The sequence below is a fragment of the Chanodichthys erythropterus genome, chromosome 8, assembly GCF_024489055.1.
Source record: "Chanodichthys erythropterus isolate Z2021 chromosome 8, ASM2448905v1, whole genome shotgun sequence".
Lineage (NCBI taxonomy): Eukaryota > Metazoa > Chordata > Actinopteri > Cypriniformes > Xenocyprididae > Chanodichthys > Chanodichthys erythropterus.
This window is the reverse complement of record NC_090228.1, coordinates 5,056,471-5,080,254: the sequence shown is the minus strand read 5'-3', so window position 1 is coordinate 5,080,254 and position 23,784 is coordinate 5,056,471. Positions and strand designations below refer to the sequence as shown.

At 37.6% G+C, this 23,784-nt stretch overlaps 1 protein-coding gene across 4 annotated transcripts in view; it reads left to right on the top strand.

Annotated features, from left to right (window-relative positions):
* The first annotated feature begins 440 nt into the window (after window positions 1-440).
* The window catches only part of srgap1b (SLIT-ROBO Rho GTPase activating protein 1b), a 51,714-nt gene continuing 28,370 nt past the window's right edge, over window positions 441-23,784 (top strand). For 3 of the 4 annotated variants that reach the window (XM_067390891.1, XM_067390893.1, XM_067390895.1), the window contains exons 1-2: window positions 441-859; window positions 22,466-22,661. In XM_067390891.1, the coding sequence (XP_067246992.1) occupies window positions 793-859; window positions 22,466-22,661 (263 nt within the window). In that variant the 5' untranslated portion in view covers window positions 441-792. The remainder of the gene's footprint in view (window positions 860-22,465; window positions 22,662-23,784) is intronic. The other variant, XM_067390894.1, reaches the window with a different exon arrangement.

Sequence of the window (23,784 nt, the reverse complement as noted above, 5' to 3'; positions counted from 1 at the left end):
CCTTATCAACCCTATTGGTAAGCAGCCTATGAAATCTAATCCAGTGGTTCTCTTGAGGTACTCCAGCACCAGCATCTTGGATTTCTCCGTCATCTGACACACCCAGTTCAGGTCTTGTAGCATCTACTAATAAGCCGATAATACAAATCAGGTGTGTTAAATGAGTGAACCATCCAAAATGTTCTCATGGTCCAATGTACTGAAGGTTTTGGACTGGAAACAACTGGAATAGAGCTTTCCTAAAAATAGAGTGACTGTCAATTTTATATGTATTGCACACATACTTGCACTCACGCCCCAACCCGCCCACCAATTGGCAGTAGCGTGGAGAGCGCGCGCATGAGAAACACGCACACCTACAAAAAATTTTTTTGCATACACAATCAGATACTCTCACACCTCAGAGTGAGTTTAGATGAGTTACAGTGTCTGTCACCTACAGACGCGCGTGTGTTTCTTGTTAATCGCGTGCGCACTCAACCTGTGCGTAATATTGATGCGGCCACTTGCATCTCCAATCCTTCTTGCGCGTCTGGCGATGCGGCTGTAACGACGCGCCCCTGTGGTTCACGTGCCACTTTTCAGGGGTCTTTTGTCTGTGCAGGTTTAATAATCATTGATGTGCATGGTTGAATGTCATCGCTTTGCTTTACGGACTACAGTTTCCTGCTGCTGGATCACGCACTGAACCTGTGGTTAGATATGACGCATCGGGCACAGTAGGGACGCGTCTCGGAGAAGCAGAAAGGTTTCAGACAGAAGGGACCAGCGGATCTGGACTAAACAGGCGTCATGTCTAACACGACGAAAAGCAAAAAGGAAAAGGAAATCATTACGGAGTATGAGAGCCAAGTGAAAGGTAAGAACACTCTCGCACCTGATGGGTACCTGGAGACGGTCTCTCATCTGATGCATCTAATACGAACCTTGTGCATGCGTTACATTTACAACGTATTGGCCATGTAATATTTCATAATGCCTTTCAATTGCATTCTTGTTTCTCATTTAACTTGAACTGCATTTCAAAGCATATTACACCACTTAATTTTGCTGGGAAATCCATGTTAAGATGGTGGTTGTGTTTTAAAACTGGTTAATAGCATTCTTTCACTGGTTAAAACTGGTAAACCGTCTTTGACCAGATGGTTTTTAGAACATGGTTACTGGTTAAACAGATAATAAACATATTGGAATACCCTAACTAGAAACCAGCTGTCAGCTGCCTTTACCAACTAAAGGGGGTTGAGATGGTTTTTGAAACATGGTAGCTGGTCAGCCAGATTATTACCAGCTAGACACCAAAGGTAGTTGAGATTATGCTTGAAACATGGTAGTTGGTCAACCAGATTATAACTATCTAGACAACAAATGTTGGTCAACCAGATTATAGCTAGCTAGACAACAAATGTTGGTCAACCAGATTATAACTATCTAGACAACAAATGTTGGTCAACCAGATTATAACTAGCTAGACAACAAAGATGATTTTGAAACATGGTAGTTGGTCAACCAGATTATAACTAGCTAGACAACAAATGCTGGTCGACCAGATTATAACTAACTAGACAGCAAAAGCGGTTAAGATGATTTTGAAACATGGTAGTTGGTCAACCAGATTATAACTAGCTAGACAACAAATGCTGGTCGACCAGATTATAACTAGCTAGACAGCAAAGGCGGTTAAGATGATTTTGAAACATGGTAGTTGGTCAACCAGATTATAACTAGCTAGACACCAAATGTTGGTCAACCAGATTATAACTAACTAGACACCAAATGTTGGTCAACCAGATTATAACTAGCTAGACAACAAAGGTGGTTAAGATGATTTTGAAACATGGTAGTTGGTCAACCAGATTATAACTAGCTAGATAGCAAAGGTGGTTAAGATGATTTTGAAACATGGTAGTTGGTCAACCAGATTATAACTAGCTAGACAACAAATGTTGGTCAACCAAATTATAACTAGCTAGACAACAAATGTTGGTAAACCAGATTATAACTAGCTAGACAAAAAATGTTGGTCAACCACATTATAACTAACTAGACACCGAATGTGGTTAAGATGATTTTGAAACATGGTAGTTGGTCAACCAGATTATAACTAGCTAGACAACAAATGTTGGTCAACCAGATTATAACTGGCAAGACAACAAATGATTGTCAACCAGATTATAACTAACTAGACAACAAATGTTGGTCAACCAGATTATAACTAACTAGACACCGAATGTGGTTAAGATAATTTTGAAACATGGTAGTTGGTCAACCAGATTATAACTAGCTAGACACCAAATGTTGGTCAACCAGATTATAACTGGCAAGACAACAAATGATTGTCAACCAGATTATAACTAACTAGACAACAAATGTTGGTCAACCAGATTATAACTAACTAGACACCGAATGTGGTTAAGATGATTTTGAAACATGGTAGTTGGTCAACCAGATTATAACTAGCTAGACAACAAATGTTGGTCAACCAGATTATAACTGGCAAGACAACAAATGATTGTCAACCAGATTATAACTAACTAGACAACAAATGTTGGTCAACCAGATTATAACTAACTAGACACCGAATGTGGTTAAGATGATTTTGAAACATGGTAGTTGGTCAACCAGATTATAACTAGCTAGACACTAAATGTTGGTCAACCAGATTATAACTGGCAAGACAAAAAATGATTGTCAACCAGATTATAACTAACTAGACAACAAATGTTGGTCAACCAGATTATAACTAACTAGACACCGAATGTGGTTAAGATGATTTTGAACCATGGTAGTTGGTCAACCAGATTATAACTAGCTAGACACCAAATGTTGGTCAACCAGATTATAACTAGCTAGACAACAAAGGTGGTTAAAATGATTTTGAAACATGGTAGTTGGTCAACCAGATTATAACTAGCTAGACACCAAATGTTGGTCAACCAGATTATAACTAACTAGACACCGAATGTGGTTAAGATGATTTTGAAACATGGTAGTTGGTCAACCCGATTATAACTAGCTAGACACCAAATGTTGGTCAACCAGATTATAACTAACTAGACACCAAATGTTGGTCAACCAGATTATAAATAGCTAGACAACAAAGGTGGTTAAGATGATTTTGAAACATGGTAGTTGGTCAACCAGATTATAACTAGCTAGACAACAAATGTTGGTCAACCAGATTATAACTAGCTAGACAACAAAGGTGGATAAGATGATTTTGAAACATGGTAGTTGGTCAACCAGATTATAACTAGCTAGACAACAAATGTTGGTCAACCAGATTATAACTAGCTAGACAACAAATGTTGGTCAACCAGATTATAACTAGCTAGACACCAAATGTTGGTCAACCAGATTATAACTAGCTAGACACCGAATGTGGTTAAAATGATTTTGAAACATGGTAGTTGGTCAACCAGATTATAACTAGCTAGACACCAAATGTTGGTCAACCAGATTATAACTAACTAGACACCGAATGTGGTTAAGATGATTTTGAAACATGGTAGTTGGTCAACCAGATTATAACTAGCTAGACACCAAATGTTGGTCAACCAGATTATAACTAACTAAACACCACATGTTGGTCAACCAGATTATAACTAGCTAGACAACAAATGTTGGTCAACCAGATTATAACTAGCTAGACACCAAATGTTGGTCAACCAGATTATAACTAACGAGACACCAAATGTTGGGCAACCAGATTATAACTAGCTAGACAACAAATGTTGGTCAACCAGATTATAACTAACTAGACACCGAATGTGGTTAAGATGATTTTGAAACATGGTAGTTGGTCAACCAGATTATAACTAGCTAGACACCAAATGTTGGTCAACCAGATTATAACTGGCTAGACAACAAATGTTTGTCAACCAGATTATAACTAACTAGACACCAAATGTTGGTCAACCAGATTATAACTAACTAGACACCGAATGTGGTTAAGATGATTTTGAAACATGGTAGTTGGTCAACCAGATTATAACTAGCTAGACACCAAATGTTGGTCAACCAGATTATAACTAACTAGACACCAAATGTTGGTCAACCAGATTATAACTAGCTAGACAACAAAGGTGGTTAAGATGATTTTGAAACATGGTAGTTGGTCAACCCGATTATAACTAGCTAGACACCAAATGTTGGTCAACCAGATTATAACTAACTAGACACCGAATGTGGTTAAGATGATTTTGAAACATGGTAGTTGGTCAACCAGATTATAACTAGCTAGACACCAAGTGTTGGTCAACCAGATTATAACTAACTAGACACCAAATGTTGGTCAACCAGATTATAACTAGCTAGACAACAAATGTGGTTAAGATGATTTTGAAACATGGTAGTTGGTCAACCAGATTATAACTAGCTAGACACCAAATGTTGGTCAACCAGATTATAACTAACTAGACACCGAATGTGGTTAAGATGATTTTGAAACATGGTAGTTGGTCAACCAGATTATAACTAGCTAGACACCAAATGTTGGTCAACCAGATTATAACTGGCAAGACAAAAAATGTTGGTCAACCAGATTATAACTAGCTAGACAACAAAGGTGGTTAAGATGATTTTGAAACATGGTAGTTGGTCAACCAGATTATAACTAGCTAGACAACAAATGTTGGTCAACCAGATTATAACTATCTAGACAACAAAGGTGGTTAAGATGATTTTGAAACATGGTAGTTGGTCAACCAGATTATAACTAGACAACAAATGTTGGTCAACCAGATTATAACTAGCTAGACAACAAATGTTGGTCAACCAGATTATAACTAGCTAGACAACAAATGTTGGTCAACCAGATTGTAACTAGCTAGACACCAAATGTGGTTAAAATGATTTTGAAACATGGTAGTTGGTCAACCAGATTACAACTAGCTAGACACCAAATGTTGGTCAACCAGATTATAACTAACTAGACACCGAATGTGGTTAAGATGATTTTGAAACATGGTAGTTGGTCAACCAGATTATAACTAGCTAGACACCAAATGTTGGTCAACCAGATTATAACTAACTAAACACTACATGTTGGTCAACCAGATTATAACTAGCTAGACAACAAATGTTGGTCAACCAGATTATAACTAGCTAGACAACAAAGGTGGTTAAGATGATTTTGAAACATGGTAGTTGGTCAACCAGATTATAACTAACTAAACACTACATGTTGGTCAACCAGATTATAACTAGCTAGACACCAAATGCTGGTCAACCAGATTATAACTAACTAGACACCGAATGTGGTTAAGATGATTTTGAAACATGGTAGTTGGTCAATCAGATTATAACTAGCTAGACACCAAATGTTGGTCAACCAGATTATAACTAGCTAGACAACAAAGGTGGTTAAGATGATTTTGAAACATGGTAGTTGGTCAACCAAATTATTACCAGCTAGACGCTAAAGGTGGTTAAGATGATTTTTGAAGCATGGTAGCTGCTAGTTGACCAGTTAATAAGAAACCAGCAACCAGCTGTTCATACAAATTCAGGATGGCCCAGATGATACATGAAATGTGGCTGCTGGTCATCCAGCTAAAAAAACATCTGAAGGTGATCAACATGGTTTTTGAACCAGATTAGATGGTTGACTACCAGCTAAAAAAACAAACAAAACAGCTAACAGTTGGACATACCAGCTCTAGGTGGCTATTTCATCAGCTGATAACCACCTTGGACTATCTAGAAACCAGCTACCATGTTCCAAAACAAGCCTAAGGTGGATTTCCAGCAGGGAGTAGGAGGTGTAAGGGAGGGAGTTACAAAACATGCAGGCTTCTTTTCATTCAAGATATGCATTATCAACATAATAGTATATACAATGCACCCTGCATCATTTGTTTGCCCTTACAGCAGGGCGGCTGTTTGTGCACGCGCACTCGTTTAACAGTGTGTAATCGATGAAATGAATGGGGAGGGGGGCAGCATCGCACCGGCTCCATGGCAACCCCTGTCTCCAGCGCTCCAACTGGTGAAGGTGTATGGCTCATTTAGACCATAAAATGAAAAAATGTTTTAGAAAAAAGGTGGAAAAGGACATTTGAAGCACCATATTTCAATGTAAGGGGCAGAGTTGTCGTCTCAGCTACTATTGGCTAATGGTGGTGAGAGTGAGGGTGGTCTCTAGGCAACTCAAGGCATGCTGATAGATTGGTGTAGTATCAGGGACGCTGCGTTAGTGCTCGCATGGCCAAGATGGATGAACATATGGACGTCAAATGCGCGCCTAGGTACACTCCTTCTTCAACAGGCTCTTGCTGCATTGTACATGTTTCCATGGATACTCAACCACCAGTCTGTGTGTGAATGTCCAATGGGGAAGCGATGGGTATCTGGCTCTGTGTGTGTGTCAGGGAGCAAGATCAGGGAATCCTCCTGCCGCAGCAGTGCTGTTTAGTATGGACCGCACGTACGGCAGTGTGTGTGGCATACAGTAGTGTGGCTAAGGATGGATTGAGACAGATGAGTGATTTATGGTCATAAGGGATAGCGCTGCTATTCTGATATAACCGACACACACTTGTTTGCCATTCAGACATGCTTAATTTTCTTTTAATGTTTAAAAAGTGTCACGTTTAAATGCGTATATTAAGAGAAATGGTTCGCATTTGTTTTTGGAGGTCAAAATGAGCAAAAATGGACAGTGTGAGCCCTTTACAATGTCAAAAGGAAAAAGTGATATAAAGGCTTGGGGTAGCTATAATGTTTTTTTTATGACTGGGTATGTTTATGCATAAAGTAATTTAAAAAAAATGAATCTAATATGGATCATAAATTCAATATCTCTGTTACTTAGTGGAGAAGATAAGTATCCTTGACTGAACAGAGCTGCTCACACTTACATGTTCTGTTAAACTAAAAAGAGAAAAAGTACTGAAACCAGTAACAACTTGAAAGTTTTAGAAATGTATAGGCATTTTAAATAATTTACCTGTTGACAGTCTGTGTAATTAGATCGCTGCTGAGCTCCAGAAAATCAGAAATGAGGTGGCTTTGACAGTTACAGATTTGAAAAACAAAAAGGCGGGAAAAAAAGAAAAGTTTAGGGTTCTTTTTTCCCGCCTTTTTGTTTTTCAAATCTGTAACTGTCAAAGCCACCTCATTACTCATTACAGCCATCTATAAAAAGTGTTCTTCAAGATGATACGGTTCTAAATAGAACTGTTACTACATGTAAAGATCCTTTAAAGAACCGTTTTTATTATTATTATTATTTTTTTTTTTTGAAAGAGTGTACACTCTTAAGAATGCTAGCTTTTTTCAAACCCATGTTTGGGTCAAATATGAACAAACCCAACCGTTGGGTTTAAAAATTTAATTTAAATTGTAAAATTTCGTTAAATTTCGAGAAAAAAGTCGAGATAAAATGTTGAGAATAAACTTGTTTAATTACGAGAAAAAAGTCGTTAGATTATGAGAACAAATTCTTAAAAATTATAAGAAATTTAACGATTTTTTTTCTTGTAATTTAATTATTTTATTCTCAACATTTTATCTCGACATTATTCTTGAAATGTAACGACTTTTTTTTCATAATATAACAAAAATTTTTCTCGCAATTTAATGAATTTGTTCTCAGAATTTAACAAATTTGTTCTCAGAATTTAACAACTTTTTTCTCATATTTTAACGAATTTGTTCTCGTAATTTAACGACTTTTTTCTCATAATTTAATGAGTTTATTCTCAACATTTTATCTCGACTTTTTTCTCAAAATTTAACGAGTTTTTTCTCAACATTTAACAACTTTAATCTCGAGATGGTTTTATTTTTTTATTATTGCTTGGCCCTAATCCTCTTCCATAATTTCAGTCTTTCTACATCAGATTTTCTCTTCTAATTTAATGTTACTTACACCTTTTTTTCAGTGTATGATTGCTTTGAAATTTCATGTCGCTCAAAAAAAATAGTTTCTTTAAAAAATGTCCTGCTGGGGATTGTCAGCGTCCACACAGGAAATGGTTTTCTCTGACGGAGGAAGTTAGAAGGAAAGCAAGGCACATGACCTTGACTGTACCTGCAGATACACACGCACACACACACATGCACACAAATTGAACTACACATTTATGGTGATTCAAAGCGAGTCCGTTTAATGTGGAAAACACTGGTGTGTGTGTGTGTGTGTGTGTGTGTGTGTGTGTGTGTGTGTGTGTGTGTGTGTGTGTGTGTGTGCGCGCATTACACAAAATATTTTTGCTTCATCAGCAAGAAACGGCACTCGAGCGAGTGGCTTTTTCTGTCCTGTTGGGAGCTTGTGTTGTACAAAAGCTTTGCACATGCATGCAACTAGAAACTACTGTAAGCCCCACCCTCATTTCATCTAGTGATAGTGATAGTGTATGAGCATGTGCACAGTGTGTTATCATTTAAGGCTTAGTCTTTTCCAAAGAAAATGCACAAAGATGGAGAAAATGAATTGATGTCTTACAGTGTGACATTGCCATAATGCTGCGTTTTAGTCTGTTATTCTCATGAGATTTGATGTCAGGCTGCACTTCTGGCTGCCGTCCAGTCCAAAGCCACAAACACACACACACACACACACACACACACATCATCATCATTGTCCGAGGCCGCAGACTGACTCGCTGGTGTACTTCCTCTGCCTAGAGTGACTGTATGAATCAGATTTATTGCGGCTCAGGGGATCTACACTGCTACATTTCATCTGTTCGTTTAGAGTCACACAGAAGGAGTCCAAACATCTCACAATGAATGTTTAGAGTGAATGCAAAGTGACATAAAACGTGTTGCACAGATTAAAGAAGCATTTTTTAGTGGGTTTGTCAGGTATTATAGCTACTTTCCAAAATTCATCATCCGTTCACAGGAACAGTTTTGGGGTTTTGAGCGCCCACATCCTCTCGCTACGTATTTTGAATTACGCAATTTTGGGTTTTTACAGTATGAAATAATGAGAAATGTTCTGCTCCTTTAAGCCTTGTATTATGTTCGAATTCTGGGTATGATTTTCATGTTGTGGGTCAAATTTACCCTATTTGGATTCAGTACAACTCACGAAGAACACCATGACAACAAAATATAAGGTAAAATCAGTATTAACACATTACAAGAAAAATAAACAATTTAAACAAATAAACTATTTTTTAACCATTTGTTAGGAATAAAAATATGAATATTATAAACAGTATTTTTTAAATGTTGACTTTTTATTTTTTATTTTAAAATTTCTTTTTTTCCTGAAGCACAAACAGTAGAGCATGATGCCAAAATCATGCATTCGATTCCCAGTGAAATTAACATCAAATTGACCTGCACATAATACAAGGGTTAAGAGATAAATATTGTTTTTGGCATTTGATTATGTGAACTGGCTCTGTTGAGATGGACCTGCAACTGAACTGTGTTGTACACACACAATGCTGGGTCATTTCGTGTCAAATAAATGAAATTTCAGAAAATTTCCTGGCTCAAATTGTTGCTTAAAGGGTTAGTTCACCCAAAAATAAAAATTCTGCCATTAATTACTCACCCTCATGTCGTTCCACACCTGCAAGTCCTTCGTTCATCTTCGGAACACAAATTAAGATATTTTTGATGAAATCCGAGAGGTATATGTCCATAGACGGCAATATAACCAATGCTTTCAAGGTCCAGAAAGATACTAAAGACATTGTTAAAACAGTCGACGTGACTGTAGTGGTTCAACCGTAACCGTTACGCAGTTGGCGCAGTGAACGCATCCCAGAGCTTCCATGTTTACGTCCAAACGCTGAATCGTTATTGGCCGGCTCCTGCATCAGCATCACACGCTTGCATCGTGGTGCTCACGTGAACACAGCCTTAGCCAATACTAAGCCAGCGTTTGAACATAAACATGGAAACTCTGGAATGCGTTCACTGCGGCAACCGCATAAGGGGCCATTCACACAGAACGCGCCTTTGCCTCTAAAAACGCGAGACGAGTAGAGTGGTTTTTAAAAAAGCGCAGCGTAGAACGCGAAGGTCTCGAGACGCACTTTTGAGACGTGAGGCAATAACGACAATAACGGAAATAATAAAAATAGGCAAACAGCAGAATTGACAGATACAAGTTTTGACATAGAAAAAAAGAAAATAAGATAATAATGAGCGCCTAATCCGCCATGTTGCCGTCATACAAAACAGTTGTCATGCCAAACTTGCTACTGTAAACGGAAGATCGCAACGCTTGCCCCGCCTCCGAGTTGTTCTGATTGGTTCACTGTTTTGGAATGGACATTGATGAGCAGCGCTGCGTGTAAAAGTTGAAATTCTTTTAACTTGACACAGTGTCTTAAAAACACGGCGCTCATGTGCAAAAGACGCGAGACGCGAGCGTCATGCACGTCCGTCAAGCGCGTTTACATAGAAAAACAATGGGAAAATAGCGCATTGGAATAGAAAAACGCGCCTAACAGACTGACAGGAAAGAGGAAAAATTGTTGAATAAAGTCATTATTTTTGTTTTGTTTTTGCGCACAAAAAGTATTCTTGTTGCTTCATAACATTAAGGTTGTACCACTGCAGTCACATCGGCTGTTTTTACCATGTCTTTAGTACCTTTCTGGACCTTGAAAGTGTTGGATATATTGCTGTCTATGGATTTCATCAACAATATCTTAATTTGTGTTCTAAAGATGAACAAAGGTCTTACGGGTATAGAACGACGTGAGGGTGAAGAAACCCTTTAAGTTTATATTTTTTCTGAAGAAAGACATACATAAATTGTGATGAAAGCCAAAATATTAAATGTCAACGGAGTAATTCTCTATTTTGTAGAGGGGGATCAAAATGACCGTTTTTGGCAGCATAATTATTTTATTTTTACACAGAGATTGGTAGGTCTATTAGTAAAATCTGTTGACTTTAGAAATCTTTCTTGCATTATATGCCAACGGGGACAGTTTAAAAATGCCAAAAAGCACTTAATTTTAATTTTATTTGGTTCATTTCTAAAGTCCATGAGTGTGGCTCCATGAGTAAATTGTTAAATTGTACACATTTTCAAGGGTTAAACGCCTGTTTACACATGGTATTATGGTGCATTTTGGTCGATGGGATCACAAGTGGACGACGCAAATACAGATGTGTCCACAGCTTGTCCACTTTCTTCCATTTCCAGAGGTAGTCAAAAATGCGTTTGATCCGCATTTGACCGGATCACTTTCATAGTGTAGACGCTTATGTGGTCGAATGTGTTTGAACAGCCACTAAAGACCACCTGAACACGTAAACAATATGGAAAGCGTGCTAGCCAGACAGGATTTAAACTTTGTCGGCTGAAGACCCAAGTTTGGTTTGAAGATGAAAAATGTACCAAGCACAATGTTCTCTCACCATTCCCGATTTCTAACACACGCTCACTGCGTTCGGCCGGTCTTGAGGCGATCAGAGCAGAAACTAAAGTTGATGCTCTCTGTATGTTTTTCTGTCGTCTCCTTTTGCATTCATATGTAAATTGCGTGAGCTTATTTCATCCATTAGATTGAAAGATCTGAAAAAAGCCCATACATTTACCCACCTATAGATGCTCCACTAGAAGAAATCAGGATTGAAATGGTTGAAAGTGAACAAAAGAGACTGATTAAAACACCAGGTCTAAACGGGACCAAAATGCATCTTAATACCAGGTGTAAACACGGCCAAAAATCAAATGTGGGTCCCTTTGCATACACTTTGCAAATAAAAAGGCTCCAAATCAGAGAAAACCAATTGTGATGTCAGTTCAGCAAAAACTTTTCTCAGTTTCATTGTTGACCTAGTTTGAAAAAAGCAGTACATTCTAATTAGTAGCTCGTCCAAATATGCAATATTCATAAAACAGTAGGCAAAAACCCTTTAGATAGTGAAATGAATGTGCATGTGGTATTGTAACACAAGTAAGGTGATGGCAAAAGCTGAGAGGTGGACAGGGACCAGATGTCCACTTTGTGAGTGTACTTGTAGAAATGTGTTATTGTGAGTTGTGTGTGTGTAACATCGTCAGCCCTGCTCATGTTTCAAAATAATGATTGGAAACAGCATATGGCCTCACTTCCTCTGTTCAAGAATAGACAGCGAACAAATAGCTAATTTGGTCAAAACCGAATTCTTTGTATCAGACTTGAGACCAGACAGATTTCTCAACCACCCACTGCATGTATTTATAACAGCAGCCCTGTAAGTCTCATTAATCAAGTATAGATATCGATCCAGTAATCTATTTAAGACCACAGCGTAGAGGACCACATATACTGCAGTACTTACAATAAGGATTGTGGGTCTTAAAGCCTGTCTTTGCCTTTACTCTTGGGTTTAAAGCTTAAAGCTTAGTTAGCCAGGCTTGTTTTTCAGATTATCTTAAGACTTATTTCCGTTTAAAGTAATAGAGATGTGTTAATGGAGCTTAATCAGGGTAGATGTCGTATTTAAAATCATGCGAAATAAACATGTCTAGCCATCATAACCTCATTTTCATTTGTGTCGAATTAAATATTGGGTGACTAAGGTCAATTATAGTAAGTCTGGTCTGGTGTTGAGTCATTGTCTGTCTGTTTAGTCCTTACACGTAGCTGTTTGTATCTCCTGTCCTTGGATCCGTAAGCGCTTGATTACATTTGTTGTGTCTTGTGTACTGGATGAAGCCTCGCCTAATGTTGACTTCTCCTTGACAGTTTTTATTAAAAAAAAAAAAACATTCACTCCATCTGTGTGTAAATATATGTATGTGGATATGTGTACAGGTTCAGCTATAGTTGTGAGGGACAAATGTCTTCACTTATGTAGTTAAATATTATGACAACAGACTAGTGAGGACATTTTCCTGGTTCTCACTGGTTAAAAATCATATATATATATATGTGTGTCAGATTGATTAATCACAATTAATCACATTTAAAATAAGTTTGTATGTATATATATATATATATATATATATATATAAAAAATATAATATATAATGCTAGGCAAACGATCAGGCAAATGACTGATAAAACTGTGTATATAATATAATATAATATAATATAATATAATATAATATAATATAATATAATATAATATAATATAATATAATATAATATAATATAATATATACACGTTTATGAGTAAGCAAACCAGCAATGTTTTAGATAAACTGGAGAGGGATAGAGAGGAGAAGATACAGATTAGAAGTCTAAGCAGAAATGGAAAATAAATGGGAAGTGGCAGAACAGTGTTTCACATGATGACGTATGTTTTTTAGGGAATAAAACTCTGAGTTCCCTTTCTTCCTCATAAATAGGATATTTTTATTTTTGTTGAGGGCATACATGTGTATTTTGGTGCCATTGTGGTTTGAGTTCCCATTTTTATAAATCATGTGAGTGTGTGTGTGTGTGTGTGTGTGTGTGTGTGTGTGTGTGTGTGTGTGTGTGTGTGGTGCTGTACAGCATGCCTGCACACTCCTCACGCTCTCAGGTTGCTGAGCAGAAGCCTTGTTGCCATGGAGACAGTCTGGGTCGGGCGCATGCCGCAGGGTATCAGACATGCTCACCGCGGTCACAAGTTCAAAGGTCAAATATGAAATAGACAATGACTTGTGAAGACAAAAAAGGGAAAAATTATAAATGCCAATTATTTTTATAGTAGTGAGTGGAACAAAGTGTGCACATTACACCAGTTTATTTTTTGTGGACCAGCAAGTTTGTTATAGTTTAGTTTTTCATCTTGCTAAATGTCCATATTAAAGGATTAGTTCACTTTCAAAAAAAAAAAAAAAAAAATTTTTTTTACTCACCCCCATGTCATCAAAGATGTTCATGTCTTTCTTTCTTCAGAAAAGAAATGAAGGTTTTTGATGAAAACATTCCAGGATTATTCTCCTTATAGTGGACTTCAATGGAGCCCAAACGGTTGAAGGTCAAAATGACAGTTTCAGTGCAGCTTTCAGAGCTCTACACGATACCAGACGAGGAATAAGGGTCTTATCTAGAGAAACGATCGCTCATTTTCGGAAAAAAATGTAAATGTATAATGCTTTACAAACACAAATGATCGCCATGCACGTGTTTCCACCAAAACCGCACTTTCGTATTCTTCAAAAAGCTTACACTGTATGTCCTACGCCTTCCCTGTTCTACTTAGGGAAACTGGCGCTATGTTCATTCCGTAAGTAGAATTTTTAAATGAGCGATCGTTTCGCTAGATAAGACCCTTATTCTTCGTCTGGTATCATTTAAAGCCCTTTGAAGCTGCAATGAAACTGTAATTTTGACCTTCAACCGTTTGGGATCCAGTGAAGTACACTATATGGAAAAATCCTGGAATGTTTTCATCAAAAACCTTCATTTCTTTTCGACTGACAAAAGAAAGACATGAACATCTTGAATGTCATGGGGGTGAATAAATTATCAGGAAATTTTAATTTGAAAGCGAACTAATCCTTTAACATCCTTGCAAACACATCCGTATGGGTATTTTATATTTTTCCACTCCATCCACATGGACAAACATGTTTCAGATGCTTTTAAGTTGTTTTAATTAACATTGTCTGCCTGTTTTGCGCTTCAAAGGCTTGTGGAAATGAGTCACTGTCTATTTATTTGCAGTTTTGGTGCCGTTTTAATTCACTTCCAGTTCTGTAGTTGTTTCAAGCTGGTTTTTTGCCAGTCAGCTGTTCATAACTGGTTAGAAACCTGCATGGACACTCTGAATGCATATTGTCCAGATGACAGATGAGCGTGTTTCCAGCATCAACATGAGTGGAGGCAGGGGACGGCCCATGTGAGGATGCGCTCTGTTGCAGTCGGATGTTTTCTCCCATGAGATTTTCTTGAGAACAGCATTGTCGACAACATCTGGACTAGAAAAAGACTGCATGCAGTTGTCTATTTTAAGATTAGGATCTCTGCTCATGTTAGACACATACATACACACACATACACTGTATGTATATGTGCAGTGGTGTTCTGAAATGAGGACGCAAAGTCCTCAGTTTTTATTTAAGGGTTGTTATTTTTTTTAATAAATCAAATGTAAATTCATGTCCCAGTTACACTTAATGTTGTCCCATTTTCCTGGTTGAATAAACATTACTTTACATTACATAAAAAAAAACAAAAAAAAAAAACAGAAGAAACGGAATACAATTCTATTTTGTATTTTTACATTAACAATGTTATTAATGTTGTATTCATTAAAAGCAAGTAAAAATCTCATCAAGTTGGTGTTTTAAGCATTTTTACATGCATTTAAAAATAACTAAAGGCAGTAACGATATAAACACATTATTTTTGAAGTGATGTTCAGCTGTTCTTTTTAATATTAAACTTATTTCGGATCTGACAAGCTCAGTAAACAGACATGAAGACGTACCTTTAATTTCACTAAGCTGAAACCAAGTCATGTTTTAAGGTCTTTTGAAGTTTGATTTGGGCATTACATAAAGCGGTGATATCTAAGTGGCTGAGCTGGTCTTCCTATTAACACCATCATTTTGTTCATTCAGACTGATTCGCAAACGCGGAATTTGCATGAAAACAAGAGGCAGGATTGATCGCGTGAACCAATCATAGCCAACCATAACCAATCACATCCGATGGAGGCATTTACCCCAATTCCCCCCCACCAAACCCACCGCAAGCTTTAGGGGGTCTGTTAAAACTAGAAAAACGAGTGATTTATGCACTTTTTAATGTCACATTTTGTAATATTTGCATTGTTTTATTTTTGTAATATGGTTTATTTTCTCATCCTGTTTTTTGAGGCACTGCCTCCCTTGCCTCCTTGAAGGAAATGCCTCTGATATAGCCTAAATATGTATAATTTTTAAAAATAAGAATATACATTACTGTCGAATCCAAGTTGGCAGTGCTGCATCATCTTTTATGTTTTAGTCTCTCTGAAAAGCTCTTTTTTAAAACAAATCCACATTAAAATGAAGCAAGCAAATTGTGTCTTACTGATGTGATGTGACTGGAACTTTGTTAAAAATAAAGTTCATCCATGTTTTTTTAATATAAGGATCACAAGCATGGCAATGCAGAGACTTTGTTTTTTCACAACTTGGACTTCCACAACATCTTATAATCCTCAGAGGCATCTATCATTTTATTGCTGGAGTAATCCTGTGATTGTGTCTGTCTCATATTTACTACATGACATGTGCTAAAGAGGCACTGATGAGGTTGTAGGTGTTGAGCTTCTTCTGCAGAGGCGGTCTTTCGACATACTATGACGTAATAATGTAACAATCCAAAATGAGTCATTTTCTGAGCTTGGTTTCAATAAAAGTACTAACAAAGGAGTTTTGAGTTCTGAAACTTACAAGATTTTTATATATATATGACAATGACCTCTTATATGTCAAAAGATCAAGGAATATTTGATTTCTCTATTCAACCTTTAAGGTTCTACATGTAAAGCGCCTGACAGAATCCTTTTAGGTTCTTTATAGAACCTTTTCTTCTAACAGTGTAATTGTCTGCATATAAAAAAGTGCTTAAAAATGAACACTTTAGCTTTAACGGGGACCTATTATGCCCCTTTTCACAAGATGTACTATAAGTCTCTGGTGTCCCCAGAATGTGTCTGTGAAGTTTCAGCTCAAAATACCCCACAGATCATTTATTATAGCTTGTCAAATTTTACCCTATTTGGGTGTGAGCAAAAACACGCCGATTTTGCGTGTGTCCCTTTAAATGCAAATGAGCTCCCCTTTCCAGAAGAGGGCGGAGCTTTAACAGCTCGTGCTTCGGTTGCTCAACAACAACAAAGATGGAGAATCTCAGCCAAAATGAGGATTGTCAGTAACGGTGTTCAGCCCTACACTTTTCAAACCGGAGTCGACACTGATGGAGAGACTCAGGAAGAAGTTACAACTTTTAGAATGAAACTGGACATTTCTGAATGGTTAGTGGGTACATTTATGTAGTTACTGTGTAGTTGATCAACTCATCGACTAGCATGTGCCGTCATGTTAATCTTTTGTGCAAATCCAGCACTGAATTGACCCTCGTTTGTGAAGCGGTCCGGCGTAAAATGACGGCATGACAATAACACTCTACTACAACAACTCTTCCTCTTCTCTAAAGCAGCTCAATATGGCCTCACCCCATTTGTTTCGTGTTCCCGGGGGCGGGGTTTATGTAAATTTTGGGGTTTGTAAACATACTTTGCTCGAACTTTTGCCATGGCGTTAGAACTGGGGCCTGTACCATGAAGCTGGATTAGCTGGCTAGCCAGGTAAGTTTCAGATTAGTTTGCACCAATCCTGGGTTTTAGGTACCATGAAAGTGACTTGGCTTTTAGCGGTGTTCATCGCCATGGTAACTTAAGCTCCACGGCTAACCTGCTCCGGGGCAGGTTATGTTCAGGGTTAGAGATCTCAAACTGAAATTGGACCAATCAGGTGTAAGCTAAGTGACACTGACACACCCAACGCAATAAAGTCACTCCCCCAGTTTCTCTTCCTCCAAATTAAAGGTCATTATATAGTAAAAACAAATATTTAATGATGAAATTGTCTGGTTTTAATGATAATATAATTTATATATGATTTGTATATGATCTATATTTTTATTAATCCATTACACACATGCAAGTTTAGTTTAACAGTTGTTATTAAGCACTTAGTTTCAATGAATATTGATCATATGTAGGCTAATATAAATAAGGTGTAAATATACTATTTAAATATGACTACATGTGAGCTTGTATGTTTGAGTCTCTATCGCTATATATTATTAACCATATAAACTAACTTCACTTGGACTGATAGAGAAAGATCATTTCTTTTATTTGTCCTCTTTCAAAGATAAGTATTTTCCATTAGTGTAAATGCGTTTAAATTCTTAATTTTCAGTTAATTGAATCTCGCTGGCTCTCTCGTGAGAAGTGAATCACAGTTTATTTCTGTTGCAAGGCATGTGATTGGCTGTTCACCACTGATGTCACAGATTCATGTGCACACACTTCACAGACTCAGGATCAAAGCCTGAGTTGACAGAGAAAGTTGATGATCAGCATCATGGTACCAACAAAGCCGAATTGGAGTGGTTTGGTTTTGTCAACTCGAAACTAATCCTATAACCCTGAGTTTGTTCATCTACCATCATGGTACAGGCCCCTGGTACACTGTTGTCACTTGTGAAAACAAAATGGCGGCGATGTGGGTGGAAACATGCAGATTAAGGGGCGGTAATATTATAATAAGATCTTCTTTCTACATCACTAGGGCGGCAAAATCTGAGCAGCTGGTTTTTTTAACATGCTTGCAGAGAAAGGCTTACCAAAACAAAGTTACTGGGTTGTCCTTTTTCACGTTTTCTGGGTTTCAATTATAGCACTTAAACATGGAAAAAGTTATTTTTCATGATATGCATCAAACATGCATCACTTGCAGCAGGCAGTGCCATTTCATTTACCACATTTATTATATATATATATATATATATTATAATAAATCACCTCTGATTCTCTGCTGGATTTCAGGCGTTTCTTATATTGTATCAAAAGAGTCACCTTGCTCACCATGCCACCATCACTGATGCAGAACACGCGTGCACACACACGCACACACGCACACACACACACACACACACACACACGCACACACACACACACACACACACGTTACATGTCTCCAATTCTCACAGTCCCTCCCACCCTCCTACACACACACTCACACCCACACAGAGCTCACGCCAAGCCTGCTGTCTCATCTGTTATTTCGAGCTGGAGAGGCAGTGTGACATTAAACAGTTGGTCTGTGGAGAGAGAAAGAGAGGGAGAAAAGTGTGAGGGAGAAGAAAAGGAGGGAGCGAGCGAGCTGGTGAAGGGGAACAAGGGAGTGTTGTTATTAAAAGCAGTTATTAAAGGAATAATTCTTCTCAAAATGAAAGTTCTGTCATTATTTACTCATCCTCAAGGTGTTTAAAAACCAAGGCAGTTTCAGGATTGCGGGTACAAAATGTAAGAATCAAAAAGCCATATCACCCTGAATATTTTGGAAGGATTGTCCTGGGGCGAATATTGGGGTGGTTATGGCCTGGTTTCAAAACCGTATGGCTGTTTTACACACTCATTTCCATGCAATTACAGTTAACAGGCACTGAATCTTTTTAAGCTTCAAAAAGGGTGCAAAACACTGTAGAAGTATCTTAAAAGTTGTCCTTATGACTTATGCGCTTATATTTCAGGTCATACAATAGCTTTGTGTGAGGAACATACAGTAAGCTACTCAAATTTAAAATGTAAATCACTGAAAATCTGTCTTCGTTCTTCTTGGTGCATTCATGAGAGGTCATGAGAGATTAAGGTCTCTAAGTTCAGATCAATTTATGAGTCGGATCTTTGAATCTCGTTCATCAAAATGAACAAATCTTTTTTCAAGTCATTTTGTTCATTTCAGCAGAATATAATTAAAATGTTAAAATAGCCAAATTCCCCAACACATCTACATACCATCACATTTCGCATATAGGAAAAACACAATAAATATCTTCAGGCTATGCAGTCTGTTAGTTCACCTCACCTCCCGATCGGAGTTCATTCATTTCTCCTGAGTCTTCAGTTTTGAGTTGTTCGTTCATCCCTTGACAGCCCCATAGTATAATGGTGGGGGGGGGGGGGATTAGTATAATCCACTTTTTGGCGGTGTTCCCCTGGTAAAATTCACATTCCAGGGGCTAAATATCATATCCGTGGGTTGAAACAACCCCAAATAACATGGAAAAACAACCTGCAGCAACAGTGTTAAAGTAGCCCAATTCTGTGGGAAAACCGTGGACTTGGCAACACTGCTTGAGAAGTAAACTAATAATTTCTGTTTCCTGTCCAGAACCTATAGGATGTTGCACATGTGCGGTACAAAATGAACTAATCACTCTCTGAGACAACTTGTTATTCCCGATAATATTCCCATAATTTATGATCGACCCATCACTAATCCGTGGGACTCGACGCAACAGAGTGCGGCACAGGACAAGTTTTGAGTTGCTGAATGCGGGAAGCGGGAGAATGTCCCACAAAATATAATTATCTAATGAAAACAAGCAAAAGTCTGTAAATGGAGATCTGAAGTACCGTGTGTGTGGAAATTGGAAAAAATAACCTATAGACACCAGAACAAGACAGAATCTAATGGACTGGGAATGAAAAATCAGCGTAGATCTTTTCCTACGGGCTTTTGCAGGTGGGAACGGGACAAAACGTGAACGTTTCAGGATTAAATCTAACACATTTTTGGCGAAAGCAGGCAGGAATGGTACAAAATCCATCTCATGCAGAGCTCTAATGAGAGAAATGGTGATAGTCGGAGTTGTTCTTATGAGTCACAATTTTTCAATGATTAGATTTATCAGGTTCACAAAGCAAGAATGATTCATTCACACATCTGAGACACATCTTAGGCCCTGTTTACACCTGTAATTATGTGTTTTGGTTGATCGGATCAAGTGGAAGACGCTAAATAGGCGTAAACAGGGCCTAAAACATTTTGAGGTTGTCCATTTTCAACCATTTCCAGAGGTAGTCGAAAAATGCATTAGTCCGGATTGCTTTCGTAGTGTAAATGCTCATGTGGGCGAAATGTGTTCGAACAACCACAAAAGACCACCTACTCTCCACCTACTGACTTAATGCGTAAACAGTATGGGAAGCTCGCCAACCAGACGGGATTTGTCGACTGAAACTTTGTCGGCTGAAGACCCAAGTTTGGTTTAAAGATGAAAAACGTACCAAGCACAGTGGTGTTTTCTCACCATTCCTGATTTCTAACACACACTCACTGCATTTGGCTGGTTTTGCGGCGGTCAGAGCAGAAACGAAAGCTGATGCTCTCCGTATGTTTTTCCATTGTCTCCGTGTGCGTTCATATGTTAATTGCGTGAGCTTGTTTTGTCCATTAGATTGAAAGATCTGAAAAAGCCCATACATTTACCCACCCATAAATGCTCCACTAGAAGAAATCAGAACAGAAGTGGTTGAAAGTGGACAAAAGAGACGGATTAAAACACTAGGTGTGAACGGGAATGTGTCTCCCTCGTCTACTTGTGATCTGATCGACCAAAACGCATTTTAATACCAGGTGTAAACAGGGCCGTACATTATCAGTGAATAAAGGCTTACATTTCAGACTGTTCCTCACACAAAGCTATCGTATGTCTTCTGAACAGGGTTATTATCATTAACTAAAACTGATGCTTTTGTTAACTGAAATAAAACTAAAAAACAATATAAATATTAGATTAAGTGAAAATTAAAAATGTTACCCTGGCAACTAACTGAAATAAGTTTAAGATAAAGCACAAAAAGTAACTAAAATAAAAATAAAAGCTAATTCAAAACTTTAATAGTATTTAAATAATACTAAAATAACACCACTTCAGAAGAATTTACGGAAGAGGATTAGGGCCAAGCAATAATAAAAAAAATGAAGCCATCTCGATTAAAATTGTTAAATTACGAGAAAAAAGTTGTTAAATTTCGAGAAAAAAGTCGAGATACAATGTTGAGAATAAAGTCATTTAAATTACGAGAAAAAAGTTGTTAATTATGAGAACAAATTCATTAAATTATGAGAAAAATGTCGTTAAATTTCGAGAAAAAAGTTGATATAAAATGTTAAGAATAAAATGTTGAGAATAAACTCATTAAATTACGAGAAAAAAATCATTAAATTTTGAGAAAAAAGTCGAGATAAAATGTTGAGAATAAAATGTTGAGAATAAACTTGTTAAATAATGAGAATAAAGTCATTAAATTACTAGAAAAAATTCGTTAAATTACGAGAACAAATTCGTAATTTAATGAATTTGTTCTCGTAATTTAACGACTTTTTTCTGGTAATTTAATGACTTTATTCTCAACATTTTATCTAGATTTTTTTTCTTGAAATTGAACAACTTTAATCTCAATGGTTTTATTTTTTTATTATTGCTTGGCCCTAATCCTCTTCCGTAAGAATTAGATAAGCACATGACTACTTTTATGATAAATTTTCTTCTGTTTTGAAAGGAGTCGAAAAGCAAGTCACTATCCACTGCCTTTTTATGGAAAAAAGAAATGGTTTGGAAGGATGTGAGGGTGAGTAAATGAATGCAGGTTATTAATTCTGAGTGAACTATTCCTTTAAGGAAAAGGAGGAGTTTGAGGAGAAGTGGAGATGAGAACTAGGATGGAGAATACTGAATACCTCTTCCCATTTAAACACGCACACTAATCCCATGGGATACTCCACTCCACTACCTGTTGTCTTGGCAACGGCAGTGAGTGTGATAACCAGTGTGTTGTTAAGGAAGAATCCAGACTGCCTTGTTAGGAGGAAAACCTCTAGTTCAGAGAGCACAACTTCACCCATCAGTGCCCACATTGTGTTCAAGTCACTCCCGAACGTGTCATGTGATGTCAGTTACACAGCAGCTGTCATTAAGCATGAAACACTGTCATTTTAAATGGCCGTTGTTAATTAGTTAACATCATTTTGTGTCTGTGTGTGTGTGAGCAGAGATACGGTCTCAGTTAGTGGATCAGCAGAAATGTCTGGAGCAGCAGACGGATATGCGGGTTCAGCTCCTCCAGGACCTGCAGGATTTCTTCAGGAAGAAAGCAGAGATCGAGAGCGAATATTCACGCAACTTGGAGAAGCTAGCCGAACGCTTCATGGCCAAAACCCGAAGCACCAAGGACCACCAACAATACAAGTGAGTGGAGATTGTGTGTGTGCCACGCTGTGAATGCACATGAATGATTGAAGATTCGTTTTCAGTGGCGAATCATTTTGGTTCAGGTGCCTTTCGTTCACCTTCAAATGATTTCTCCCTCCCCGTTTTGTTTGACTGTGGTTTGTGGTGGATTAGGGCGACGTCTGGAATATTTTACCCATGATGCTCTGCGGGTTCATGCTTGAAAAATCAGAGATGGCAGAGGAGAGGCGATTGCTGTGTCTGCTGTAGTTATTGTGTGTGTGTGTGTGTGTGTGTGTGTACAGGCATCTGTGTATTTGCTGTCTCATTAATGTGGATAACATTCTGCTGGGAAAATAGAGTGATGAGGGATAAGTGAGAAAGAGAGAAAGAGTGTTTCACAGTTTCTCTTCTGTTACATTTTTTCCCCTTCTTGCTGGGCACTGTTAGTGTGCTGGTCCTCATGGGGCTGTCCCATCAGATGCCTGCTGAGCTTTGTGATTAGTCACTGGCTGCTGAAGACATTCGCCTCTTTGCTCCAAAATGGCTTCCCATTGTCTTTTCGCAACAGCCATTACTAATATAGAAGATCAAGTGTGTGAAACAAAATGGCGTCTTTTACCTCACCTCGGCAGGTGGTTAAAGCATCTTCACCCTCTAAAATAAATGAGCGGTTTGCACTGATATAAATGTAATGTGATGGTTATATATGCAGTATATACTACTGTTCCAAAGTTTGGGGTCAGTCAGATTTTTTAATTAATGAAATTAATGCATTTATTCTGCAAGGACACATTAATCAAAACACATTTATGTTACAAAAGATTTCAGTTTTAAATAAATGATGTTATTTTGAACTTTGTTCATCAAAGAATTCTGGAAAAAAAAATGCATTGTGGTTTCCACAAAAATATGAAGCAGCACAACTGTTTTTTTTACCGCTGATAAATGATAATAATAAGAAATGTTTCTTGAGACGCAAATCATCATATTAGAATGATATCTGAAGGATCATGTGACACTGTCCACAATGTTTGAAAGCATATTTGTGCATGTGTACTCCTAAAAAAGCTAGGTTAAAAACAACCCAAGTTGGGTTGAAAATGGGCAATCCCAGCAGTTGGGTTAAATGTTTAAAAAT